The sequence below is a fragment of the Idiotropiscis lumnitzeri genome, chromosome 2 (assembly GCF_059441095.1).
Source record: "Idiotropiscis lumnitzeri isolate Australia: NSW breed Sydney's pygmy pipehorse chromosome 2, RoL_Ilum_1.0, whole genome shotgun sequence".
NCBI classification, from domain to species: Eukaryota; Metazoa; Chordata; class Actinopteri; order Syngnathiformes; family Syngnathidae; genus Idiotropiscis; species Idiotropiscis lumnitzeri.
In genome coordinates this window covers 3,832,505-3,856,199 of record NC_142392.1, presented here as the reverse complement: position 1 = coordinate 3,856,199, position 23,695 = coordinate 3,832,505, and the positions used below count along the sequence as shown (strand labels likewise).

Here is a 23,695-nt window from a genome sequence, read left to right as displayed (position 1 = left end):
CCAGAATGGTGTTAGTTATTCTTTTTCCCGCACGAGCGATGACTTTGTAAATGTAGCTCAGCGTGACCGAGGCGATAAATCAAAACGCTGTCTGGTGTCAACCTTGACCTTTTTTTTTTTTTTTTAATTCTGCTCTAGCTTCCGTGCACAAGAAAAAGGGGGACATCCTCCAGCCGTGCGACACCGAGTACCCCAGCTTCGTCTACGAGCCATCGGTCAAAGAGACCAACAGCATCATTAAGTGTGGACGCTGCCAGAAGTAAGCGCACACACACACACACACACACACATGCATGGCTATAATCCCGCATTGCAGCTCTCAGCTAAACCCACGTCCAGTCATATAAAAAAAAATGTCCCACAGAAATCCATTTTCAATGCTTCTGCCTGTTTTTATATAACCACAAGGATGGAAAGAAGTGGGCAGAAACAGGATTAGACGCATGAGATGGTGAGGAAAGTATTAAAAAAAAAAAGGTAAATAGAGCAGGGGAGGCGTGAAGAGTCAAAACAAGTGCGTGAGGGGGAAAAAGTTGAAGAGGTGTAAATGTTGTGAGCGCCCTCTTGTGTACAACTGCGGTATGACAATAACAATCACTGACTCCCGCCGGCCGTTCGAATCATAATCGTGTTTGCGCCAGGATGTTCGTAGTGCAGCAGATCCCGCAGAGCAACCTGCTCATGTTGGTCGTCCAGGCCGACTGCGACTGCTCCAGACAGTACTCGCCCATCACCATGGCGCCCGAAGAAGTCAAATATATCCTTTTTGTTCCTCCGAGCCCAAACATTTCCTCTCGTGCTTCATTCGCTGCCATTGACCGATATAGACGCCAAATGAACTGGCTAACAAATCGCATCCGTGTGTTATCAAGCTTTATCAAATGAACTGGCTAACAAATCGCATCCGTGTGTTATCAAGCTTTATCCTCTGTCAAAAATGCACATTTATGTCACCTTGACCCGCCGCCGAACATAACTCCTCAGTGAAGTGCGAGCGGATGCGTTCCCAGAAGATCCGCAGACGTCCCGAGTCGTGCCACGCTTACCACCCTCAGGTAAAAAATAAATAAATAAATAATACATATTTTGGTCCTAATGAGACAATTTTGCTTCCAGGAGAATGCAAACGACTGTGGAGGAGCATCCGCCGCGTCTCTCTCCGCCTTCCTCTTCCTCGTTTGTCCTTCCATCGCCTCATTTGTCTCCCGATGGTGACCCCGATGGTGCCACAAGTGGATTGTTTTTTTTTTTGTTTTTTTTTTTTGTATACATAGCGCAACTAAGTCATGTCTATTTTGTAGACCTGTTCCCTCCCTGGGTCAAGTGCTGAAAATTGGCAGGTGTTGCCATGGATACCGCTCCATTAGTTACGTTCTCTTCCAACACCTTGTATCTCCAAATAAAAGGAGGACTAAAGAGAAGCAGGTGGCTGCCGTGACTCACGCCGATGAATTATGAATCACACGAGCGAATGTAACGGAGCCCGTAGGGATGTAATGGATTTCTGATTTACCTTGACGCGCAATTGCATATGGTCTTAAGTATTACATCATGTAGCATAGGAAGGGCTTCAATATATGAACGAGATGGAAAGACATTGCCTAAATCGTTATTATTATATCTGCTTGTTCAGGTTTATACTTTAAATTATACTTTAATAATTAAATTATTAGTCATATGCTTTAACTATTTCAAAGTTTGGGAGTCTGATCAAGGCTCTGGTAGCCTTTGTATTATTCATGACCGACAAAGAAGCTCTCGCTTTCAAATAGCTTAGTGACCCTTGGCTTATGTTATAGCTGAATATTAATTAAACACACGCCTGCATCTTCTATAAATAAAATAGAATGGAGTTACGTCAGCATATGGACAAAGTCATTTAGTTGAAGCAGGTCAAAAATATTTATTGTTGCCTCCTGTACATTCATAGTGTAAATCTGACATCATATGGTATTTTTGTACGCTACTAGTGTTAAGCTTTTGTAAAACAAGCATGCGTTTACAACAAATTGCCTGACTGACTACCTATTAGACTTGTTCATATGAGTGTATGAAATCATGAATCACCAGGGTTTTTTTTTTTCATTATTCCTGCTTTGTGTGTCCATATTGCATGTTTATGAACAAAGCCACATTTTGTACATTAAAGTATCCATTGTTTTTTTTTTTTGCACTGCTTTTGCGTTGTATTCATATTTTGCCCCTGTTGTAAAATAAAATAAATAATAAATGAATAAATTCAACAATGAGTTACACTGGTTTGTATCAAAAACTAAACAAGAATGAGGAATATTTTCCAGGGCACTGGAGATTTAATTTTCCCGCATATGCTGCAGTTTTTCTGTTTCCAGCTGCGCGCCATTTAGCTGCGTTTTGCTATGCTACTCGCTAGTAACTTTTGTCTATTCCGACTTTGCATTAACTGAGGCATATTACGTCATAAAAAAAAGGTTTTCCGCACTAAGACAAAACGGCACCCAAGAAAAAATGAATGAGATGATTTAGAATAAAATTTAGCGATTGTGCGTTGCAATTCCTATAACGACCAAAAGAGGGCGCTGTCGTTCCCCCTCATTGTTGTGTTGAGCAAGGCAAGCGAGGCGCCTGAGGAAAATGGCGGACGGTGTGGATCACATCGATATCTACGCCGACGTAGAGGAAGAGTTCAGCCAGGTATTTCATCGTTATTTGCACCCTTTCGCATCACCAATTAATGTTCGTGTGCATTTATTAACCGTCCAAGTTGCCTTTTGTCACCGATAAATGTTTAGCTTTGTTGCTCAGCCATTTTGCCCCCGCGCGCAGGCCGTCATTCGCAGTGCTGTTAACTACAATCGCTGTTTTATGTTACGTGAATTTAATGAATGGAATTCCTTCTTCACGTGCAATTCAACGCTTAATGCGCGTTTAACTTTTTTTTAATGCGGGATACCTTTTAAACCAAACCAGCCGTCTTCGTTGTTGTATTGATGTTATATTTGCGGCCTCAGCATGGCCGCCAATGGTTGAGCTAACAAAGCCAAACAAAATCGCTTTTATTAGCCACTTAGCTTGGTGTTATTTCACGAAATCAACACCCAACTGCAGTCAAATGTCGTTTTCTTCACACGTTGTGGAAAACCCAGCCAAGTGCTTTTATATATTTTGAATCTGATAAATTGCTTGTTTTATTTCTAAAAGTCAGGTTGGCTTTGAATAGCAAGTGTTCCACTTCGATGGATTTAAGTGAAAATTATTTCTTAATATAATTCAAACACGTCTCATAATACTTTTTCTTTTAACATGCAAAGCTCGGTAATGTGTTTTTAGCGTTACTATTTTCTGTGTCGTACTAATTTGCATAAAGTTGTGAATATAAATGACCCCCCAAAAATGCAGTCATGAATCCTGAAGTGCTTTTGTAAAAATGCCCATTCATCCATTTTCTCACACATTTATTTTAATGAGGTCCTCACGTGAACAATTTAAACTCACATAAGCTCTCGAGAGAGAACGTGCAAATTCCACGCCGGAACTCGTCACGTTTTTACCGACTGTCCTTGTCTTCCAGGAAGCAGACTACCCCGTTCACGAGCAGATCGACCTGTACGACGATGTGATCTCCCCGTCGGCCAACAATGGCGACGCGCCCGAGGACCGCGACTACTTGGACGCGCTGCCTGCGCAGGGCGGCTCCGATGGCGGCAAGGCCGCCCCGCCCAATGTGGTGTACACATATTCGGGGAAGAGGATCGCATTGTATATCGGGAACCTCACGTGGGTGAGTGGAAAAAGTGACCCTTGAAGCGTTTTTTTTTTCTAGCCCCGAGTTGAAATCACAACTTGTGTGTGGTTTTATCCAGTGGACGACAGATGAGGACCTTACGGAAGCAATTCGCTCAATAGGCATCACCGACGTGTTGGAAATTAAATTTTTTGAAAACAGAGCCAACGGGCAATCCAAAGGGTGAGTCTCGTGTGAATATTGTCAATAGGTGGCCTGACTCTGCTGCAGCCGTGATGTCGTATGGCTTCTCTTGTCCTGCCAGGTTCGCCCTCGTATGCGTGGGCTCGGAGGGCTCGTCTCGGAAGCTAATGGAGCTTTTATCCAAGAGAGAGTTGCACGGTCAGAATCCCATTGTGGCGCCGTGCAACAAGCAGTCTCTCAGCCAGTTTGAAATGCAGTCCCGTAAAAGTAAGCACAGTAAGTCCAATTCATCAGCCATCATACACGGAACGGGAATGGAGCTTTAAAAAAAAAAACCCAACTTAATTTTGCCACGCACAGGTACGCAGTCGGGTCAGATGTCGGGCGAAGGTAAAGCCGGGCCTCCAGGGGGAGGGCGCGCCGGGTTTCCGATGGGCAGTCGAGGAAGTCGGGGCAGGTTTCCGGGACCACCCGGCGGCCCGGGAGGAGATCGCTTCCCGGGTGGTGTCGGGCCTGGTGGGCCGCCGCCACACTTCCCCGGTTAGTTAGTTAGTTACACACAGACGTCTTTTAAATTAATTTTTAAACACCGAACGGGTCTGTCAAGCTTGAGTCATTTTCTGTTTTCGGGCTTTGAGGATTTTTTTTCTTCCTCCTCCCCATAAAATCTTTTTTCCGTCTGCCATTGTGCTCACGCCGCTTTAAGCCTCATGTCTTGTTTGTGTAAGTTTCACACGGGGATTATTTACAGCTCCCTTCTTCCTGTCCACCCATCATGTGGTTTGTTTATGACTTCTTCACCTCCAGCTGCTGCTCTTACATTTTTTTTTTTTTGAACTTCCGCTCTTGCTCTTGTCTGGCTGCCCGCATGCTTCCAGTCGAAGGCAACTCACTTCACTTGTGCCTCCTCGTGACCGGCGCCTCACGATGCCCGACTGCAAAAAAAAAAAAAAAAAAAGCGAGCAATGAAGGGGGCAAAGTTGAGTGATTGGTTTGCTTTCTCGTCCCCGTTAGGCTCAGGGATGAGACCTGATCTGATTAGGCACCAAGATGGCCACCTGGATATGAATTTCAATCCCGGGAGCTGGCGCGACAGAGGTGAAACGCCTCGCTTTGATTTGACTGATTCCATCATGGTAGCGGACCTCAAAGTCGAGCCATGCGTCAAAGTCTGAATGTGTTTCTGTTTCCAGTGACTGTCTTTCAGACTGTCGTCGTGAAGTGTAGACAAATTATTTGCACTTTTTTTTTTTTTTTATCTTTTTAGCCAGCAGACTTGCATCCCCTGTGAAAGTTTGTGTGTGTGTGTTCAATAGAACTCAACATTTTTTTCGTTGTTCTGCTTTGTGCCCATGTTGTTTTTAGGTGGGTTGCAGGGCCCCCCACGTCCACCCGCTGGCCCCCCCGGCCCACCGGGACCGCCTCCCGGCCAGGGTCTCCCCCCCCCCCTCGGTCCTCCCAATCGTGGGGACAGGCCACCTCCCCCCGTTCTCTTCCCAGGTCAGTTTGGCCAGCCACCTTTAGGACCCCTGCCTCCAGGACCCCCGCCTCCTGGTTACGGTCCACCTCCTGGACCGCCGCCGCCCCAGCAAGGCCCCCCGCCGCCAGGACCGTTCCCGCCGCGTCCCCCTGGTCCCATTGGACCTCCCTTGGCCCTGGCGCCACCTCCTCACTTGGGCGGTCCTCCGCCTGGCGGACCGCCGCCTGCTCCCCATGTCAATCCTGCCTTCTTCCCCCCGCCAGGTGGCAACAACATGCCGCCCAATGACAGCAGGGGCCCCCCTGGATCAAATGATCCATATGGACGCCCACCACCCTATGAGAGAGGAGACTACGGTCCTGGAGGCCGGTGAGTAGAGAAATGAAAAATTTCTGTTTTTTGCCCCCCCCCCCCCCCTCCATTAAGTATCTGTAGCTGGTATCGTCAGCTTCCAAAAGAACTCGATACCTTAAAATAAGGCCGTAATGGCCCGATATTGAATCTCATGAACCCCCAGGGACATGGAGTCATCCCGGACCCCCCTGAGCGAAGCCGAGTTTGAGGAAATCATGAACCGAAACCGAGCCATCTCCTCCAGCGCTATTTCCCGGGCGGTGTCGGATGCCAGTGCAGGTAGCGAGAATGATTCCACACTGGAAGCGGACTGCCTTTGAACGCAAGCCTAACGCCGCCTCTTCGCGTCCTCAGCGGACTACGGCAGCGCCATCGAGACGTTGGTCACCGCCATCAGTCTGATCAAGCAGTCCAAAGTCTCGGCAGATGACCGCTGCAAGGTCCTCATAAGCTCGCTCCAGGACTGTCTCCACGGCATCGAATCCAAAAGTTACGGCTCCACCAGGTCCGGATCACGTCTCGTTTGATTCGAGCGGCCATTTCTTGCAAATCTTTTTTTTTTTTTTAACGTGTGATTATTTGGCTCCCCGCCCCCCTCGCAGGCGCGAGCGTTCCAGAGAGCGCGACCACAGCCGCTCGAGGGAAAAAAGCAGACGTCACAAGTCTCGCAGCCGCGAGCGCCACGAGGACTACTACAGAGAACGCAGCCGCGAGCGGGACCGTCACCGCGAGAGGGACCGCGACCGAGACCGCGAGAGGGAGCGTGAGCGCGAGTATCGACACCGCTAACGGACTAGTGAGGTGGGTGCGACCACAATCAATATTTAAAAAAAAAAAAAAAAATCACGTAATGCATTTTAAATTTGATAACCCAAATGGGACAATGACGGAACTTTGACCTGAGTAGGTAAGTGTCCTTTTCAGATCCATTTTTTTTTCCCCCCTCGTGAATTGTCCCACAGGTGTCATGATGTGGTTAAGCGCAGATATGGTCTTTGTCGCATTTTTAACTGTGCTTTTGCTTACAAAAGAAAAAAAAATCTTGCAGCAATAGTTTTTTTGTGTTTTTTTTTTTTTTTTGGGGTCAACCGGCACTGTCAGGCTGATTTATCGCCATCCATTTCGATTTTACCGAGTGGTTTATCAATCGACCAGATAGTTTCTCCAACAGTCAAATCAAAGTTATGACCTAACAATAATGCTCAAGTGACTACACTTCCGAGCTCCAAATGTTTTTGTATTGTGGAAAGATGCAACATGCAAATTTTTATTTATTTTATTTAACACATGACAATATGCAATTGTTTGTTCTTTTGATTTGTCCTCATTTGCATATGTCTTTTTGTGTATTTGATCTACATTATTCTAGCGTCATTGCATCCCAGCTGTAAGTCACCGGGCTACCGCATATGTTATGACAGCATTTCATTTTTTTTTTTTTTTAAGTTTTTGAATTTCCTGTAGAAAGGGCCCTTTTTTTATTAAATCGTAACGTTTGCTAATCTGTCAAATGGGAGTCAAATTAGCCGATTGCTCCTCATGTTTGTGCAGTTCTTCCGTTCTGAGGTACTTTTCTGTATTGCTACTGTTTGAATTACTCTCTTAATGTAATCGAAAGTGGTGAACCGTAATAAATCCACCCGGCAGTACGCTTTTGAACGTACAAATTTTTGTGCTAAATCCCACGATTGGCTCACAATGACCAATCTCTGTCCTCCTGTCAAGTATTGTCTGGTTCTGTAATGTTGAAATATCCCTTTTTATATTTTTGCCCAACAGTATTTGTAATAACATGTATATTAATGCCCCTTGTTGGTGACGGAATTCTTTTTTTTTTTTTTTAATGGAGTTGCCAGACTGCAGACAGTTTGAATGTAAAAAAAAGTGCCGTCACCGCGTTACTCCGCTTTCATGTGTTAAGAACATTCCGGGGCGTGTTAACGTCATTAAATTAATCTCAGCCTTCAAGTACGACTTTGTGTCCACTGAGAACCTCTTGGAGAGTAAAAAAAAAAAAAAAATTCAGGAAGGAAGCTGCAAAGTGTCCGTTTGGGTTGTTTGCATTCAGTCCGGGAATAAGAACTATTGCTCCACCAACATTCTGTTAGATGAGAGATCCCCAGCGGACACAAGGTCATGCACGTCGTTTTCACGATGTATGTTGGGTAAAGAGTGAATTGATGTCGCCGATTTACAGAGAGATCGGTCAAAAGTGGGAATCTATCAAGCTGTTGGTTCTTGTTTGTTGATGTCCAAATTTAGTGCTGTCTTTGTTCACAGGGTTGCCATATATCCTCATGTCCACTTTTTTTTTATGCTGTTTTGCAACGTAGTCCCTGTGACGCAATCACTTAGTGTTTGACATTTACAATGGCATTTTTTTTTTTAAACATCAGCGATGCAAGGTCAAAAGCAGTGCGGGTGCTCGAGCACCATTCACTGAAATTTCGGAGCGTCACAGGGCCTACAATAACGATTGTATGCGATCGTCGTTTTACCGTTTGCTAGCGCGGCGAGACGTGATAAGCGCACAAAGTTGTTGCCGTTTGATGGTGCCTCGTCAAATGTTAGGTCGAGCCGATGCCGCTTTGGGCCAGGCGTGTGTGTGCAACGAATTGAATGGCGCCGCGCAGTCATGGAAATGTTTGCCATTGTAGAGCCATGCCAAAGTGCTTGTGACTGAAAGTGGGGAGTGTGTGTGTGTGTGTGTGTCCATTTTGAAAGGAATACTCAGAAACCTGACAGGATTCTCTGTATTTGTCTTTTCTGCTAACAAGAAACACCAAATATTCCAGCATCGGCATCAATGAAGTCAAGGTGTGTGATGCGGGGCTTTTTCGCGCTAAGAAAAATTTGTTCCGATCATAAGACGTAAACTCACAATTTTTATTTCTTTATTTTTTTTGTAAAAAGTTTGGGGAGGGGCTGGAGTTGCTCCACTTTAAATGGCCGCTCATTTGCATAAAATTCAAACACTTGAGTCACATTTCAGTTGGTCATGCTCAATGTTTTGATCGTGTTACCTTACGATCACGATAAACACGATTGGAGCTTATCGTCTTTGTTAATGGAACATTTTGGTGTGTTCAGTTGTGCAAGGAACCCCGGCAGAAGAATGTACATCCAGCATTTCCGATGACGGGTTCCTGACTTGAAACAGGCTTGAGTCATGTCATTTGCGTGATGGTGATTTACGGTGGCGTGCAAAAGTATTCACCCCTTTGCACTTTTTGACCTGTTGCCACATTTGTGGCTTGAAACAAAGATATTGAAATGGCATGAAGAATCGATCAGGAAGCCGAGAGGCCCTTGATCGCTCTGGATGACGAAACAATGTTTATGGACTACGAGTCAGATTTTTTTTTTTTTTTTTTAAATACAGTTCTAAATATGGTAACGAGTAACATTCGGTCATCCTTGGTGAAAAATTCCAATTTGATATCATTGTTTGAACCCTAAAATATGGCAAGTTAAGCGAGCCGAATACCTTTGCAAGCCGCCTTTTGTCCATGTCGGGGGCTGCGCGCAACACAATCTACTGGACGTACAAATTATATATATATTTTTTTCTCTTAAATGTTTTTTCGCCCTCTCACGTCAGTTGGATTTTGCGCCCAGCCCCATTGTTGGGTATATATGTAAAAAAAAAAAAAACGTTTCTTACAAATGTGTCGTATTGGAGCTGTATGGTGAGGGGGGAGAGTGTTGACTGTTGCGCTACCTCGAGACCAAACTCCACCCTCCATTTTGACACCTTTCAGCTCACTAACACCAATGGACGGATGGACAAACGGAGGACGGACTTCAGCACCACCACCCCCCCGCCCCAACACCACCACCACCGCCACCTGCATGTGGACACACAGCGCCGCCTCCTCCTCGTCGTCGTCGTCGTCAACGTCGTCGTCCACCACCATCCTTCCATCTCCTCTGCCCACCCTCCCCTCCGTCTGTTCATGTCGTGTGCAAAGTGGATGGAGGAGCCGCCCTCCCCCTCCCCCTCCCCTTCTCGTGTAAGGCTATTCAAACATCTACTCATGATAATTGGAAATCTTTCCACTCAGCTTTTTATTTTTATGGCGTTTTATTTTATGCAATGATGTTTCTCCTCTCTTTCTCTCTCTCTCTCTCTCTCTCACTTCCTCGCGACAAATGAGATGGTCCATCTTTCCTTTTTAATAGAAGACTCGAGCGTTGTTGTTTTGTTTTTTTTCCCTGCGCGCTGCACTGTCCACTCAATTTAGAGAGCAGTTTTTATCTAGGATACATGTCTGCCGTCCCCCACCCCCCTTCCCACGCACCCCTTTGCCTTCTCATCTCTTCTCATGCTTAGAATGTATGTGTCTGCTTTTGATGAAAAACTAGATGGTGTTGTAATAAAACATGCTTACTGAGGTACACACTGTTGGAAGTGGCTCATTTATATTAAATGTGCTGTAAAATGTTTATCGTATAAACGATGTTGTAGAGAGTAATTAAAAGGATGCCTTTATTTACAAGGTAAGATTGAATGTACTGTTTTTGTAACGGCAAAAAAAAAAAAATGTAAAGTTGCGTCGACATGGTCATATCAAGCCCAATTCAAATAATGCATCGTTTTGTTGTTTAATTTTTTTTATTTTATTTTATGTTTGGTGTGTACTTGCCGCGAAGAGGCACCACCAGGTCCATTGCAAATCTTGTTTTGATTTTTTTTTATATCAAATAATGCGCCTTGCCATTGAGTCCACTCCAGTTCAATGTATTGTGCACATGATGCCGAAGACGACAACTTTTAAGTTTGAAATCCAAATGTTGGGTGGAAAATAAGCAGTGTAAAAAATTTCTTGATGTCCCAAAGCAGTGAAAAATACGCCACGAGTTAACCTTCCCCCCTCGGTTCCGTTTGTCCACTTGCCCTTCCCTGTATTGTTAAAACTGCAAGACTTCCTTTTGTTGTCATTTTTCCATGTGCCTTTCTGTTGGGTTTGTCCAATTCATTTTTATTGTTTTGATTCCAACATGCATGTTTTTATTCGTGCAAATTCCTCCCCACCGACCCCTAACGGCATCCTCAAATTTTTCACATTCTGCACCTAATGTCATCCCAAGACCTTGTAATCAGAGGGCCCACTGCTGTAGCTTTTATTTTTTAAAATTGTAACCGAACGTTTCAAGTTCTGGATTACTCTTCGTCTGTACTGTAATTGTCTTGGCAGTGTTTCATGTTCACATGCTGATCATGTGTCGCAAACTGTAAAGACGCAAGCACAAATGGATTAGTTTGGCTTAAAACAGGATCTTGTTCCACTTCTGCACATCCCCCATTTGTGTTCTCAAAGTTCTGCAGTGTATGTTGATATTGTATTGAGCTGTGTGTGTATATGATCAAATTGCTTGGTGTGACCAATCACCCCCCCCCTCCCCAAACACACACACACCCCAAGGTAAGTGTTTGCAGGTTTCTACGAGAAGATTGAGAAGTGAAGCAGACAGGTGCAAATGTCTTTTTTTTTTTTTTTTAATTATTATTTTTTATGTTTTTGGTTAATTATCTTACTTGAATCGGAGAGTGAATATAACATTTGCTAAGCAATAATATCAAATGTATAATGATAGTGGAAAGGGTTAACTGAAAAAATTCAACTAAAATTGTATTTAGTAGATGCAGGGAGTCTCTTTTTCAACTTTATTCCAATGAATGACCTGTGACACTACGCTTAGGGTAAGATTCAGCCTATCCAACAATAAAATATAAAAATTTGCATTTTGTGGCCTTTTTTTGTGTGAAGGATTACTGCTTTTAATTGATGTTCTGAAATGGGAAATAGATTAAACTTAAAAATGTTCAATGTTTTTTATTAGTCGTCAGCTCAAATTTTATTAAGTTGAATAATGATTGTGTGTAAACTGAAATTTAAAAAAAATTGTATATTTCCCGGGTGGTGTTTCCTCACGGACAGCCAAGAGTATGGCTTGCATTTCCGTTTTGTCCGGAAGTTGATAATGTCGACTACATTTAAATAGTTTTATTATTTTTAGCTGCACGGAATGGTATGCATTTTTTGTGGTGGTTCGATACGTTTAAGAACGGAACATTAGTACATTGGCTCCTTACGGATAACGGCCATTCAGATTACACTTAGTTTTCTTCCGGTAGTCGAATTCATATTTTGCTAATATAAGTATTCTTCTGCTGGTTATCTTGTTTTCCCGTTTCAGGTGAACGAAAAATGGGTTATTTCCGTAAAGAATATATTAAATAAGGCGATATCAGAGGCGGAACATTTGCCCAATGGCTTCTGGCGGACGCCGGCCGGAAAACAAGGACGCACTTCCGGTAGCAATCAGCCTGTTTTCCTACTCTACGATGAATTAATAAATGGCAATCTTAACCAATGACGACTTCTTTTGTAGAACGAGAACATTTTAAACTTATATCGGGGCGTCAAGTTAAAGTCACTCCCCGTATATGTTTAAAAAGATGACAGAATTTGGTCCAGATTCCGGTGGGCGGGTTAAGGTAAACAAAAGAAGCATCGCGTCGTTCATTCATACCCAGCGGATTTCTGTTTGTGCGTAATGTGCGCGCGTGATGCCTGTGTGCAGGGACTTACTATTGTGAAGCCTATCGTCTTTGGGAACGTCGCTCGCTACTTTGGGAAGAAGCGTGAGGAAGATGGGCATACTCATCAGTGGTCCGTTTATGTCAAACCATACAGAAATGAGGTAAGTTAACACGCCAGTACTCCTGCATGGATCTTTTCCATTTTATGTTAATAAAAAACATTTTATGCTGGTTTCAATAGGATATGTCAGCGTATGTGAAGAAGATCCAATTCAAGCTGCATGAGAGTTATGGTAACCCACTACGCGGTACGTTGACGTGTTTAAAGTTAGCATTTGGGTCACGTATGTTCGACTTAGTTTGATTTACTGTCTTCCCATCAGTGGTGACCAAGCCTCCCTACGAGATCACAGAGACTGGCTGGGGGGAGTTTGAGATTACCATCAAGATTGTCTTCATCGACCCCAATGAGAGATCTGTGAGGACCAACTACGCGAAACATTCGCAGAAATATTACAGATGTGCACTGCGAGGAGCCTAAAATATTTTCTTCTCTAGGTGACTCTTTACCATCTCTTGAAGCTATTCCAGTCCGACTCCAGTGCCATGCCGAAGAAAACAGTTGTGTCGGAATTCTACGATGAAATGGTGAGTCTCTATCATAGTAATTGGACGGTCATCTGAAAAGGGTTGTAATTGCCTCTAGATGCCACAAGAGGGCGGAAAAGCACTTTTTTTCTCGATCATACAAGGCTATGTTTAACTAAATGAAGCCCTTCCCCTCTGTTCAACTGTTTTGTCCCCAAGATGGCACCAAACTAATATTGTTTAACTACGCAGAGCAAAAATACCCCCAAAAATGTCCCTAAATAATGGAGGAAAAAAATCCGGGAATGCCAAAGCACGTTATTTCCTGTCTTTTAACCAGATCTTCCAGGATCCGACGGCAATGATGCAGCAGCTCCTGACCACATCGAGGCAACTCACACTGGGCGCTTACAAGCATGAGACAGAGTGTATGTCCATACCAACACACACGCACACCATTTGTGACGCCAATAGTTTGTTGATTATAATTAACAATAAATATTATCTATTGTGTGTGCGCGTGTGTGTGTGTGTGTGTGTGGGGGGGGGGGGGGGGGGGGGTGTGCGTGTGTGTGTGTGATCTGGGCCCGCTCAGTCGGCGAGCTGGAGCAGAGGACCAACGAGAAAATGGAGGCGGCCAAGAAGAGAACCAGTCAGGAGATCACAGAGCTGAAAGACAAGTTGAAGGCCAGCAGGGAGAACATCAACCACCTTAAGATGGAGATCAGGAAACTGGAGGAAGACGGAGACCACAAGGAGCACTGAGTGATCGTCACGCTTTGTGGTGGATTTTTATTTCAGGCGAGCCCACGTGGGACCAGTTGACAGCGATGACCAATCGGTGTCAAAAACTTACTTGCGACGTCACATAGATGCGCAGCTTTATAAAGTTAAAAAAAAACAAAAAACAGGCACACAGTATGGTGACATTAACAATTTGTGACAAAAAATTACAACCCCTTTTTTTCTTTAAAATATCTTTTTAAAATCAACATGAATGAAATTAACACACTGAAAACATGAACTATATAAATAAAATGTTTACAAAAAAAGTGCAGGTTCCAGGCCCTTTTTTGTTGTAAGACTCTTTTCTAAGGATAAGAAATAGTATCAATATGAAAGTGTGTTACGGTAGGTTTTTGATTGCCATACTTTCACTTATGAATAATATTTTATATATTTTTTTTTAACTTTATTCTGCTATGACTGTGTATGATATCGAACCGTTATGTACGTTCTCAACGCTGATTGGCTGTCACGAAGACTCAACTGAGCTGGTCTGAAATAATGACGGCGTGATGACTGAGGACTGACATGATCTCCACTGCTGATTTTTACCTCAGCAACTTTCTTTTTTTGAATTTTTTTTCGTTTTCATTCTTAAAAAATTCACGAACGTGTTTGAGCCTTGTCTCACTGTATGTTATTTTTTCCTAGTTCAGCGGAAGTCAATAGAAATGGGAGGAATCTTAATTTAAAAAAAATATATTTTAAAATACTTATGCAGTATCTAAGTGTAGTAAAAATATGTATCATGACTTTTTGCTTTCAATATTTGACATTAAAATCCGGTCATTGTCGTGGTAGCGTTGAGAAGAGTGTCAAAGTTCCTGCAGTCCTTGAATGCGGCATGGCAACCGGAAGTTACCCTTTCGTTTGGACACCGGCGCGCGTACTTCGAGAAGCTGTAAATCCGAAAAGCCAAACGTCTAAATAACTCGTGAAAATGGTTCTTTTAAAGAATCGTTCAGCTTTATACGTCTCTAATTATGTCAACAGGTGACGTCTTTGCCAAGAACGACTCATTGGAGGTCAGTTTTCTCTCTCTCTTTTTTTCATTCCATCTTAAAGTGTATCAAGACAGCGTAAATTTGAAGTGATCTTGTTATATAAAAAATATGCACACCAGAAACTTAATTAGGCACACCAGCGCCCTCCAACGGTCACCAGTGTTACCGCAGGATGAATACGCACCCTCCGGCAAAATCAACACTGACAGAAATGATCTTTTAAAAACATTTAACTTTAATAGACAACTCCAATATACAACCGCGTGTAAAAAAATAAAACAATCTAAATTAAACATTCCACGGCCAGATGCAACTTGCCCGGTCAAAACATTCACCTGCAAAAACATTTAGTTGCTGATATGTTGCGTTCAAATGCCTCTTCCATTTTAATGTTACATGCTGGTGAACTCAAAGTACAAAAATAGGTGTTTTTTTCCCCCTCTCAAACCTTTATTCATTAACAACAAAGTAAATGTGTGCATCTTGTCGTCATGTTATTGCTTATTTGTATGCCATCGCAATTGCACCGGAACAGTCACGTTTGCACTTTTATATTAAACAATGTATTTTAAATGCTGTTCATAAGAAACTTTGCTCTCTGCGAGGTAGTGAAACTTGGTCAACATATGTCCTAAATGCTAATACAAAGCATAAACAGAATGACATCTTACCATTAAATGCTTGCAGCTTGAATAGTAAACGATTCTAACAGAAGTTTAGATTTTTTGTTCCATGTACCAATTGTACAACTTTGAAACAATTAAATGCTACATCAAATGGACTTCAAGCATCATTCCTTCTTCAGTCAGGATTAACTTTAACTTCCTATTTCGCCCCCGGCCTATTAGTGTGCTTTATTCCGAAAAGAGCCATCGTTGTTAGAATTTCTCATGAGCGCGTTTATGATACCTGGTTGTTGGATTTAAGTACCAAAAAGTGCCGTTGGCGCTGCGCTGGTTAGAAAAAATGTGCGATGTAAGCCTCGTAGATGGTGTCCAGGAAGGAGTTGTCTGTCTGTGAAACATCAAATGCGCTGTCACGCATCTTAACAAGTGTATGTTTTTTTTTTTTTTAACACTTATTTTTTTGTCATACTTCGATCAGGTGCAGTAAGGCCACCTGGAACTGGCTTCTGGACAGGAATACGTTTTCGGATGAGGATGAGTCCGGGTCCAGGTTGGCGGGGATCCTCTGCGGAGAAGGCGCCTAAACGCAACGCGCAGGTATCAGTCTCAAGCTATATGGTTATATGCGCTTTAGCAAGTCCGCCTCGCAGTTTTGAGATTCTGGGTTTGAATCTTTAGCATGTGTATCCACCACCAACCTGAAACTGTAGCGTTGGTTTCACGGCCACGGCCGAGGGCCCCTGGAAGCGGGGGGCCAGCGCCGGGCTGAGGCGCGGCGCTTCCAACAAGGCCTGGCTCCGCTCCTGCTGGAGCAGCTGCAGCTTGTGGATCAGCTCGTGAGGGCAAAGTGCGCCCGGGATGTACACGGGCACACCTGAGGAGGTCACAAAAATGGCAGTGATTAACCTCAATGGCATTGTCTAATGTCAATTTTTATTTTTTGATATACATACATGTAAACAATCCAAATCCTTCGTAAAGGTTGATGACATTGATGAAAAAAAAAAACACGAAGGCAAGACTGGCCCCACCTGCATTCGGCTGCTTGGCGTTTCCGTAAAAGGGTTGCTGGTGCGAACACGGAGCTGCGCAGCACGGGGGCGCGGCAGTTTGGAAAAGACTCTTGGTTGGATCCAGTTGGTGGTGGTGGTGGTGCGTCTGATGGTGGTAGATGCTCAGGTGTTCACGGTGAGCCACCGGAATGCCGTTGTCACACGCGTTCTCCGGGGACTCGGACAGCGTGCGGAGACCCCCGCCGGGGGCCGCCCTCTGCTCCTGCATGAGCTTCAGGATGGCCGGGCAGTGGTGATGATAGGTCGGAGCGTCTGCCGCCGGCGTGCTTGCCGCGGGCACCGAGGTCTCGTAGGTGAGGGTGCGGGCGACGGGAGGGCGAGAGGCTTTTCTTGCTACGGGTGCGGCGGATGGAGCGGTGAGGTCGAGATTGGGCGAGGTCTGATGCGGAGAGCCGAACAACATAGCGAGGGAGAGCGTCTGGGACTCGCTCGCGTCCTTGTCCTGAAGACAGGAAAGCAAGAAAAGCGGAATCACAGAGCAGAGCGCAAATGGGAACGTGGCGGCGGGGTGGGGCAGGGACGCCAAACCGGAGTGTTGGGCCTGACTGGGATGAGGTTGGGATTTCCGAAAAGAACGCCGCTGCCGCCGATCTCCTTTGGCTCGTAAGTCAACTTCTCCTGTCACGTCGCACAAACAAATTATTACACTCGTGTGGATGAATAAAATTGCATCTTCTTATTCAACAGTGACAGCCCTACTATTGAGAATTTTTTATTCCTTTACAAAACTGCTAGGCTGCTCCTAACCACCAGGAGGCGCTATTTGCATGGCACTGTCTTCGATTTGCCATCAATGCCACGACGCTTTTTCTGCAGGTGTGTTACCTTGTTGTACTGGCTGTGAGCTTTGGTCAGCATCTGGACGATGTCCACTACCTGCCCTTGATCCTGCATGCCACAAGCACCGCCACCAGGGGGCAGCCAACCACCTTGCACCACCCCCTGCGCCTGCTGGGTCAGACTACACACACACACACACACACACACACACAGTCCGTTCAGGGTAAATGTACAATGTAATCATCTTCTGTAATTGGGTTACGTTTTGAGAGACGAGCGAGAGTTTGCGTCGGAGCCAAGAATTACGCAAGCGCTTACGTTTTCATCCTCAGGGCGATGCGCTGGCAGTCGGACTTGTCGTAGAACCAAATGCCGTGGATGATCACTGGGGAAAGGGAGAGGCTCGCTTTTCAATCAGCGTCATAAATAGCAACAAAAGGTCCACCAAAAAAAAAAAAAAAAAAAAAATCAACTTAGGCTGCGTAATAACGAAAAGTAGCCGTTTGATGCCGAGCCGAAGGTCAGCAGACGACGGAATCAGATTGCCGGCGTGCCGCCCGGCCGATGCCATTAAATGAGTAGATCATGCTGAGCAACAAAACCACGATGCGCAGGGTTTAAACAAAAAAATGTTTTTAAATTTTTTTTTTTTTTATATTTGACTAGTTGATTAATCATTGACATTTTTTCAGCCAGTGCTCTGTAAAATGGAAGCTAAAATGTCAAAGACGCGTGATTTAGCCATTTGTCAATTTCAGCTTAAAAATAAAAAAAATAATGATGCGCAGTCAAGTCGACTCTTCGACTAGTCAACTAATCAGTTCAACCTCTAGTAGACACAATAATACTAAAACCCCTCCTGAAGTAATTTTATCCATGTCCACTTTTTACCACGGCGCCGTATCCCTCCGCGCGACGCTCATGTTTACACACGAGACAAAAAAAGTTGGCCCACCAGTGAGGCTGGACGAGCCACCGGGGTCGCCCCCGTTGAGCCTGGGAAAGAGTCAGCCCAGCACCAAATAAGTAACTGCGGTGGGAGAGCGCCCGGCCGAGTCACAAGCGCTTCACGGGATGAACGGCAAAGAAAAGATGTCCGCGTAACAGAGGAAGAAAGACCGTTTCCATGCCCCCCCCCCCTCAAGTGAAGGAATCGACCGCGACTCCCTTCCAACTTGAATTTTCCGAGCATTTTAAAAAAGTCGGACAAATCCACGCAACTTTCCTCAAGGAATGAGGACCTTGTCTCCACTCTTGCTTTAATGCCCACAAGACCCCCCCGCCCCCATCATGCATCTCAACTTGTAAGAGTCCCGCTTGATTCATGCTGAGAGGCGTTTGCAGCCATGCTGAGAGGATTTTTCACCCGGAAACCCAAACATGAACGACTGCAAGAGGAGCCCGAGGTGCGATTTAAAGGCCAGATGGTGTCGGAGACCGACCTGGGCTACACGTACGTGCGACCCGGAGGTGAGACTTGAGCAATGAAATCTTTCACCGGGCGAGAATATTTTTTTTTTTTATTGTATTTTATTCATTCTTTATATTGTCATGAATCGGTGCTCGGAATTTGATTCTGACAAATATCTTCAATTTCCGCATGGTATGGCTCAAAAGCGATTATATCGGGTGGCTGGCGTTGACGTCGCAGCGTAGACGCTGAAGTGCGCAACAAGTGCAAGACCAAATCGGCCAGTCGATCAAATGCAAAGCGCGATCTGGAAAAAGTGGCTGAAGCGCATCGCAATTCGAATCAAAACACGAGTCAATAATTAACAAGCGTCCTGTCAAATGGTTGCTCGTCAGGCGGGATAATGACCGGCTGGATGTCCACTTCCCATCCGAGAGGTTGTATCTCTGCCGTCTATTTTTAGCGCAGGCTGCCACTTAGCGCCAACCGCCATTCCCGGACGTTACGGCAATGCAGAGCGCGACGTGTTTGCTTCATGATAAGATGCCGCCGCCTCGTTTGCCAGCGCACTTAAAAAAAAAAAAAAACATGGCTGAGATTAGTGATATCCTCCTGTGATGAAATATACATGGGCTTTTTTAAAAATTTAATTCATTGTTCATCCGAATATTTCGTGCGCACGTGTTTGCATTATCAGCGCCTGCGGCGACGCATCTAATCTCCGCCAGCCGCCACGGGAGTGCTGACAGGCGGCTCTCGTCTCACCGCCGCACTCCGTGACGCCGCTCCGAGGTCTCGGCCGATAAAAGAGCGACTCCTTAAATGGAGTCGCAGTTCGTTCGGTAACGGTCTGTTTGAGCGGCGTCCATCTTGATGCGACGTCCCGCAATAGTTTGCGGAATGTCAGTCGTGTCGAATTTTTATTTTTTTTTCCCATGCGCTCCCTGTTTGTTGTAAGTTTGTGTCGCTCTTACGCATTGCATTGCGGTAGAGCAGGAAGGGGTTCTGGAGTTGGAGATCCAGGTCTTTGGTGATGGGCTCGGTCAGGTTCTGCATGTTGAGTCTGTTCATGATGGTGAAGCCGTGTGTAGGCAAGGACAGCCTAAGAAACGAATCAGTTTGAACACATTTCAGGTTTCTGTATGGGAATAAGACTTGATGAATATGATTTAAATGCAGCGATGTTGTGCAAGGGGGTTGAAATGCATTGTTCCCCCCCGTCATTTTTGGTGTTTTCATAGCAAACTGTTTTTCCTTGCGGGAAAAGTTGTTTGTAGGCGCAGCTTGCCTTGAGTAGATGAACAGCGTTCCTTCCACTTGAGTCTTTTCCTGAAATGCAACATAGTTTATTATTACGTTTTCTGAGATAAAATTAAAAATGTGCACCATATACCTTTTATGTTACGTGATCGTCAATTCCCCCATTTAATTATTATTTTTTTTAAAATCGAGTCGAAACACTTTTAAATCAAAACAAAAAGGTGGGACAGCATGTTAACTAACACACAATTCCCAGTAAATCACAATGTCCCATCACTGGTGAGAAGTGTGGTTGACTCTTGACCTCCATCATTCTTAAACATCCCGGCGAACTTTTTTTTTTTTTTTAAACCTCTGTCGAACTGTCGTACAAGTTGCTCAGCATCCGTTAGCATCGTGCTAGCAAGTTAGCAAGTTTAATCTTACCCACTCATTGGTGAAATTGTTGTACGTGTACAAGGCCACCTGGCTGGCCACGTCCACGATCTTCTTAATGTGCGGGTCGTGTCTTTGCAAAGCGGCCAGGCTCATGTCCAAGCTTCTGGAGAGCAGACCTCCGCCGCATTCGGCGCATGGGGCAGACATTGTGGCCAACTGAGACTTTAGCTCGCTAGTTAGTATCGGCGGCTAAAAAAGAGGCGCGGGAGGGGAAAAAACGCGAAAGCAGAAGGGAAAAGATGGATTGGGAACAGACGTGATGCGAGGGATGACTGAACGCTAATAAACATATAATAATAAAGATTGGAGCGTTTTTCAGGAATGACCGCCACGAGGCGACATGGAAATTGTAAACAAGTAGGCCTGAGTAGTCGAGTTGCAGCACTCACGATTGGACAGGATGGGCCATTGCGAGGGAAAACATGTTTTTAAAAATGGAATGAAACTTTTTTTTCTTAATCCTCAGATTTAAAAAAAAAAAAAAAAAAAAAGTAATGTTTGTTAATGGCGATGTGCTGCTTTTAATATCCTAACATGATGATGAGTATCTATATAATATTCTTGCCCGTGATATGATGCTCATGATAACCCAATATTTGCATATTAGACAATAATTGCACTTTGCAAGTCGTATTTAAATATTGAGTATAATTTAGAGGTATAACTTGTGGATAGTGATGCTGTCTCTAGCAAATATGTGCATTTTGTACTTTTCTTTTGACTTTGATTTTATGTTTATAATATGGTTATAATATGTAACTGTGTAATATTGATTGCAGTGAGTTTCCAGGAGTAATATTCTGTTAAACAGTAGACAATTGTTGTATTAGTGAATAATGAACGATATAAAATAAGCAGGTAAATTCTTTCCAATACTTAAAATTATAGGGCTTGCACTTCCCATGAAATGCACAAGGGGGCACTGTGGGACGTAAAACGCCGAGCTTTCCTGCTGTGCTGTGCGTGTAAAGCCATTAGTACAGCATGGGTGCAGCTGTCTGGCTGATTTTTGTTTGCCTTGAAGCTGACTGACGTCCTCGCGTGTTTTATACTATTCAAAGATTTATTTAGCTATTTTCGATGTGAACGCACCGCTGAACCCTGCGTTATGTGCTGCGGGAAATTTTTAATGCACTCGAGCCTGGATGCACTTATTGTAGGGTACAAAAAATAAGTGACCTTATACTCAAGCATGTTGTCTGTAACTTTTGATTTGATAGGCTGAAATGTGCCGTGCAATTAGCTTGGAAATAATTGCTCCTGTATAGCACAAGAGGCCTATTTGTCAACTCAGGCACGGCGGCGCATTTACTTTTGTGTGTTTCAAGGTATGCATGTCTATTTGTCAGCGCGTGCACGTTTACCAATGATGAGTCTAATGAGGCATGCATGAGCGGGTCAATCCGATCAATACACTGTGATTGTGATCCGAGTAACGACAGCATTGGGACCACAGTGAAATAAGTCAAGACTACTGGGCGTGGAATGTGTTCTCTGCAGTAAAAGCACTGACATGACACTTTGGACACAGACACACTGTATCACATTAATAGCTGACGTCTCCTGGAAGCGCTTGATCGATGGCGACTATTATGGAATTCATTTATTCTATTTAGAGAGAAGTGAGAGTCGGCGGGAGGACGTGCGTTTAATACAAAGCGTGTGCCGTCGAGCAGGCGGACGCAATTTTCCAAACGGGATGGCCGCGGTCATGGAGGTAATGAGCCAACGTGATTAAAAGATACACGAGTTGCCCGGAAAGCTCGCCTAATGGAGATAGGCCTTCGTTTTCGGAGGCCTTCACCTTTGACTGCGCAGCACATTGTTGGCTCGCCCCTGCATGGGATTGTGGCATTCCACTGTTTGTCTGCGCCGTTCTTCCCAGAGAGCGGCTCAGCTTTACCAGAAGGAGGCCGGGATGTGTAAATATAGAACAGCGACTCCATTCGCGGGCCGGATTTCAGAGGTTGGTTGCGTGTGTGTGTGCGTGTGTTCGAGTCCCCCGGGTGCGAGTGTCTGTTCCCACGACCTGCCCTCCATCTGCGGTTCCTTCTTCCTCTTGGTCCTCTCGAACATAAAGTGGATAAAAAGTCTGCACCACCCTACTCAGAGCTTTGAATTGAATTTTTCATTTTCTCGAAAGGGCGGGTTTAAATGAAACAACTCATGTCATGTGGTTGCAAATGTGTGCACACCCTCACTGTGTGTTCAGAGCCCAAAAAAGCCTACTCGGACAAAAGATTTTAAGTTTGTAAAATTTTTATTAGATGCACTTTAAATGGTGGCAGGTGTGTGCTGACTTCCATTTACCACGAGTTTGAACGGTTGAGGGTGTGCTCACTTATGCAACCACATCATTTCAGCTATTCCGACTTCCCCTCTCGAAAGGATGAAAAAAAAATTGAGATGGTTTACCTTACTCATTTTTTTTCTTTTTGTTTTTAGATAACAAAACTTGACTTTTGCACAGGGGTGTGTAGACTTTTTATAACCACAGTAGATTAGATGCCTGTTTCTTACTTTGTCTTTTGTGGAATTGACTTGAATTGACACGCGTGTGATTGGATAAAATGACCTCCTGATATCGCGCCAGCTGTTCCTGTTGTTCGCACATGGCGGTTAGACGTGACTCATTTTTATTTTCACACCACCGTATGAATATATAGATATTTTTTTTATGCACGTATCGATTAGTCGTTGAAAATCTGTATCCTATTACAGCACAGTGGGAGCGTTTTGTGCACTATGACACCGAGCTAAATGAATACGTGGCGAGCGTCTTGCTTAGGTTCACTTCTGGATCACAGCATCGCCCGCAACGAGATTGACGCCATGCCGCTTATGCTGCGAAGTTTAAAAAAAAAAAAAAAATCTAATGGGGTGGCCAGCACTATAATTACAATTTGAACTTGGCAATGTTGCCCGGCACATCTTAATACACTGCGCAGAGCTCTCTCGCCTTCTTCGCAACGCTCGCCTTGCCTCTCGCAGGTGCTTGAAAGCCTTCGGAAAAGAGAGAGAGAGAAAAAAAAAAAACAGATTAGATTTGAGTGGATTTGACACAACCCAGATATTATTCAATTAAGAGCTGATGACTTCATTTCTTTAATATATTACCTCAAATATGGAGCCTTGTCACCATCAAATTACTTTGGGCGCCTTGGGGGGGAGAGGGGGGGGGGGGGGGCGTGCAGGCAGGACGCGTTTGTTCGTAGCCAAGAAAGATGACGAAACACTGGACGGTCCTGAGGGTACCAAAAAAAAAAAAAAGATGTAATTAAATTGTCAGCATGACAGGCAGGCTTTTGTCCACTCTGCGGGGGGGGGGCAATTTAATTGGGATTTATGGTCGTGGTGGGTGGATCAATCCGACTATCGATAATATTGACATCATTAGTGTTGATATTGATCAGTATCGGTCTCGTGAGGTTTGTACTGGAG

At 44.5% G+C, this 23,695-nt stretch overlaps 4 protein-coding genes across 6 annotated transcripts in view; 3 read left to right on the top strand and 1 right to left on the bottom strand.

The window, feature by feature from the left end:
- Window positions 1–2,246, top strand: part of cacna2d4a (calcium voltage-gated channel auxiliary subunit alpha2delta 4a) — a 35,076-nt gene extending 32,830 nt beyond the window's left edge. For both annotated transcript variants that reach the window (XM_088282301.1, XM_088282292.1), the window contains 4 exons: window positions 139–259; window positions 642–762; window positions 978–1,055; window positions 1,117–2,246. In XM_088282301.1, coding sequence (XP_088138427.1) covers window positions 139–259; window positions 642–762; window positions 978–1,055; window positions 1,117–1,215 — 419 coding nt within the window. In that variant the 3' untranslated portion in view covers window positions 1,216–2,246. The remainder of the gene's footprint in view (window positions 1–138; window positions 260–641; window positions 763–977; window positions 1,056–1,116) is intronic.
- A 289-nt stretch (window positions 2,247–2,535) lies between these two features.
- On the top strand, window positions 2,536–11,485 carry cpsf6 (cleavage and polyadenylation specific factor 6). Of its 2 annotated transcripts, none has more exons than XM_088288230.1 (11): window positions 2,536–2,673; window positions 3,551–3,760; window positions 3,843–3,946; window positions 4,029–4,174; window positions 4,268–4,447; window positions 4,922–5,005; window positions 5,273–5,756; window positions 5,905–6,020; window positions 6,096–6,246; window positions 6,344–6,542; window positions 9,503–11,485. In XM_088288230.1, exons 1-10 carry the CDS (start codon window positions 2,614–2,616, stop codon window positions 6,528–6,530), a joined length of 1,722 nt encoding a protein of 573 aa, XP_088144356.1. In that variant the 5' UTR covers window positions 2,536–2,613; the 3' UTR covers window positions 6,531–6,542; window positions 9,503–11,485. The 2 variants fall into 2 exon arrangements, with proteins under 2 accessions (XP_088144356.1, XP_088144355.1); XM_088288229.1 differs by having other exon boundaries at window positions 4,029–4,183.
- Window positions 11,486–11,826: 341 nt separating this feature from the next.
- Window positions 11,827–13,919, top strand: yeats4 (YEATS domain containing 4). Its single transcript, XM_088288227.1, has 8 exons — window positions 11,827–12,060; window positions 12,138–12,243; window positions 12,330–12,449; window positions 12,530–12,596; window positions 12,672–12,766; window positions 12,847–12,936; window positions 13,217–13,304; window positions 13,472–13,919. The coding sequence occupies exons 2-8, from the start codon at window positions 12,193–12,195 to the stop codon at window positions 13,639–13,641; spliced, it is 681 nt and encodes a 226-aa protein (XP_088144353.1). The 5' UTR covers window positions 11,827–12,060; window positions 12,138–12,192; the 3' UTR covers window positions 13,642–13,919.
- A 959-nt stretch (window positions 13,920–14,878) lies between these two features.
- On the bottom strand, window positions 14,879–20,638 carry dcp1b (decapping mRNA 1B). Its single transcript, XM_088288260.1, has 10 exons — window positions 20,243–20,638; window positions 19,845–19,885; window positions 19,531–19,658; window positions 17,464–17,530; window positions 17,191–17,326; window positions 16,894–16,983; window positions 16,324–16,807; window positions 15,991–16,166; window positions 15,762–15,872; window positions 14,879–15,680 (listed from the first exon to the last, which is right to left on the bottom strand). Exons 1-10 carry the CDS (start codon window positions 20,399–20,401, stop codon window positions 15,624–15,626), a joined length of 1,449 nt encoding a protein of 482 aa, XP_088144386.1. The 5' UTR covers window positions 20,402–20,638; the 3' UTR covers window positions 14,879–15,623.
- Window positions 20,639–23,695: the final 3,057 nt, after the last annotated feature.

Excerpts from the sequence above, each read along its gene's own strand:
- cpsf6 (XM_088288229.1), top strand. The coding sequence starts at position 2,614 with ATGGCGGACGGTGTGGATCACATCGATATCTACGCCGACGTAGAGGAA. Across the intron at positions 2,674-3,550 it reads TAGAGGAAGAGTTCAGCCAG|GAAGCAGACTACCCCGTTCA; the intron begins GTATTTCATCGT and ends CTTGTCTTCCAG. Across the intron at positions 3,761-3,842 it reads ATATCGGGAACCTCACGTGG|TGGACGACAGATGAGGACCT; the intron begins GTGAGTGGAAAA and ends GGTTTTATCCAG.
- yeats4 (XM_088288227.1), top strand. The coding sequence starts at position 12,193 with ATGTTTAAAAAGATGACAGAATTTGGTCCAGATTCCGGTGGGCGGGTT. Across the intron at positions 12,937-13,216 it reads CGGAATTCTACGATGAAATG|ATCTTCCAGGATCCGACGGC; the intron begins GTGAGTCTCTAT and ends TCTTTTAACCAG. Across the intron at positions 13,305-13,471 it reads TTACAAGCATGAGACAGAGT|TCGGCGAGCTGGAGCAGAGG; the intron begins GTATGTCCATAC and ends GGGCCCGCTCAG.
- dcp1b (XM_088288260.1), bottom strand. The coding sequence starts at position 20,401 with ATGTCTGCCCCATGCGCCGAATGCGGCGGAGGTCTGCTCTCCAGAAGC. Across the intron at positions 16,167-16,323 it reads CGCCAAGCAGCCGAATGCAG|GTGTGCCCGTGTACATCCCG; the intron begins GTGGGGCCAGTC and ends TGACCTCCTCAG. Across the intron at positions 15,873-15,990 it reads AACCAACGCTACAGTTTCAG|GCGCCTTCTCCGCAGAGGAT; the intron begins GTTGGTGGTGGA and ends CGTTGCGTTTAG.